The sequence below is a fragment of the Austrofundulus limnaeus genome, unplaced genomic scaffold, assembly GCF_001266775.1.
Source record: "Austrofundulus limnaeus strain Quisiro unplaced genomic scaffold, Austrofundulus_limnaeus-1.0 Scaffold245, whole genome shotgun sequence".
Lineage (NCBI taxonomy): Eukaryota > Metazoa > Chordata > Actinopteri > Cyprinodontiformes > Rivulidae > Austrofundulus > Austrofundulus limnaeus.
In genome coordinates this window covers 238,985-241,040 of record NW_013952647.1, presented here as the reverse complement: position 1 = coordinate 241,040, position 2,056 = coordinate 238,985, and the positions used below count along the sequence as shown (strand labels likewise).

Genomic DNA, 2,056 nt, shown 5'->3' with positions numbered 1-2,056 from the left:
ATTAACCTTCAGGGTGGATATAGCTCGATAGCAGCCTCACACTGAGGACCTATCCATGTCATCATTTACCCAGAATGCTTTGTGTTTAAATAAAATGGCCCCATCCGTGTAATATATTTTTAAACTGTTAGTTTAAAAATTATAAAAACTAAACAGCATACAATATTTTTACAGTCTTTATTGTACAGTTAAAATATATGTTTATTAAATAAAGTTTGTTACAACTAAACATGGGTCCCTTTAAATCTTAAAAACTGTCTTGAATAGTTTACCTGTATGTAGGACAGTAATAAAGTTGTAACACAAGTTTACATTATTTGATGTTTTATCTCCCGTGAAGCACCCATGACTGCAGTTTTTGTTAGTGATCAACCTCTCAGGCCCTGTTTTATTTATCTGTAACTTAAAGAAATGCACAAACCAGTGACTAATTCAGTCGATACTCTTGCGGATCTAATCCAGTTAACTGAGTCACACTTTAGATGATTAAATCAATAACTGTTTGTGTTTTTCACTGTAGAGCCCTTTAGATCGTGCTCAAGCATCAAAGAACAAGGGGAACAAGTACTTTAAGGCTAGCAAGTACGACAAGGCAATCCAGTGCTACACAGAGGCCATTGCTCTCTGCCCCACTGAGCAGAAGATGGACTTATCAACGTTTTACCAGAACAGAGCCGCAGCCTACGAACAGCAGGTCTGCATCGTTTTATCAACTCTGTAGATTTTTATTCGTTAAATTCAGTCAGTGTGTTTTAATGATGGAGGAAAAGAAAGTGTGCAGAAATGTTTCAGTTGACTATCTTTAATAATATATTAACTCCAGCTATGTTTAACTTAACTTGATGCTGGAACATTTTAGCTACAATGTCTAAACCTGCAAACTGAAAACAGATAGTGGTATTTGTATTCTGTTTAATGTGGTGAACATTTGTTTGGAAAGCATCAAATCCTTGGATTAACACATGACTGCTGAACTGTCACTTTAGATGAAATGGACCGAAGTGGTCCAAGACTGCTCTCAGGCTGTACAGCTGAACCCACGCTACATCAAGGCTCTTTTCAGGAGGGCTAAAGCTCTAGAAAGACTGGACAACAAGAAGGAGTGCCTAGAAGGTGAGACTTTGTTTTTGTTATTTTTTAAACAAGTTTGACTCAACCGGACAATTGACTTTTGTTCTGTTTTTTTGTCAGACGTCACAGCAGTGTGTATACTTGAAGCCTTCCAGAACCAGCAGAGCATGCTGCTTGCTGACAAGGTTCTGAAACAGTTGGGAAAAGAGAAGGCCAAAGATAAATACAAGGTAGGATCTCAAACTAATATTTAGGGCAGGGATGCCCAACCTTTTTTGAATCAATAGCTACTTTTGAATTCGGCAGTTTGCCGAGAGCTGCTCGTCCAGTATCAAAAAAACATAATATGGGGGACTTCCGGGGACACCATCATGGCCGCAGCTTAAGAGGCGAGCTCCTCGACCCAGATCGTTGTAAGCCCGAATAATTTGATAATTTTTCAACGAAAAGTCCGATAGATAATATTTAAAAAGGGGCATTTACTATGACTAGAGGGAAATACGGCAGAAAGTCTCAAAAATCCGAGTTAGACGACGGAGAAGTCGACGGTAACGAAACGCTAGCTTTGAAGCTAGCTGACTCAGCTAAAAGAGCAACAGAGGACCCGGAGCTGAAGGTAAAGACTCAAACCAGAGACCCGTTCTGACTTTAACATGGCTAATTAGGAAACGATTCTCCAGGACCTGAGAGACTTCCGTACAGAAAACTCTGACGCTCTAAAAGGAATTAAGGAGGAGATTAAAGTAGCTAACAGCCGCATTGATAAAGCAGAGGACCGGATAGAAGAAGCGGAGGAGCGTTTGCAGCACATTGAGGAAGCTACAATGGAGCTCCTGGAGCTACAGAAACGGTTCGAAACACGGCTTGTGGATCAGGAGGGACGTTCAAGGAGGGAGAATGTGCGGATTCATGGACTCAAGGAGGGGGCAGAGGACAGCTCCGGTACGATGACGGAATTTGTTGAGAAACTTCTGAGAGAGAAGCT

The 2,056-nt window shown here is 40.8% G+C and overlaps 1 protein-coding gene across 1 annotated transcript in view; it reads left to right on the top strand.

Annotated features, from left to right (window-relative positions):
- Positions 1-2,056, top strand: part of tomm70a (translocase of outer mitochondrial membrane 70 homolog A (S. cerevisiae)) — a 24,388-nt gene that overhangs the window by 3,414 nt on the left and 18,918 nt on the right. The window contains exons 2-4 of the mRNA XM_014020239.1: positions 521-694; positions 987-1,113; positions 1,192-1,301. Of these exons, the coding sequence (XP_013875693.1) occupies positions 521-694; positions 987-1,113; positions 1,192-1,301 (411 nt within the window). The remainder of the gene's footprint in view (positions 1-520; positions 695-986; positions 1,114-1,191; positions 1,302-2,056) is intronic.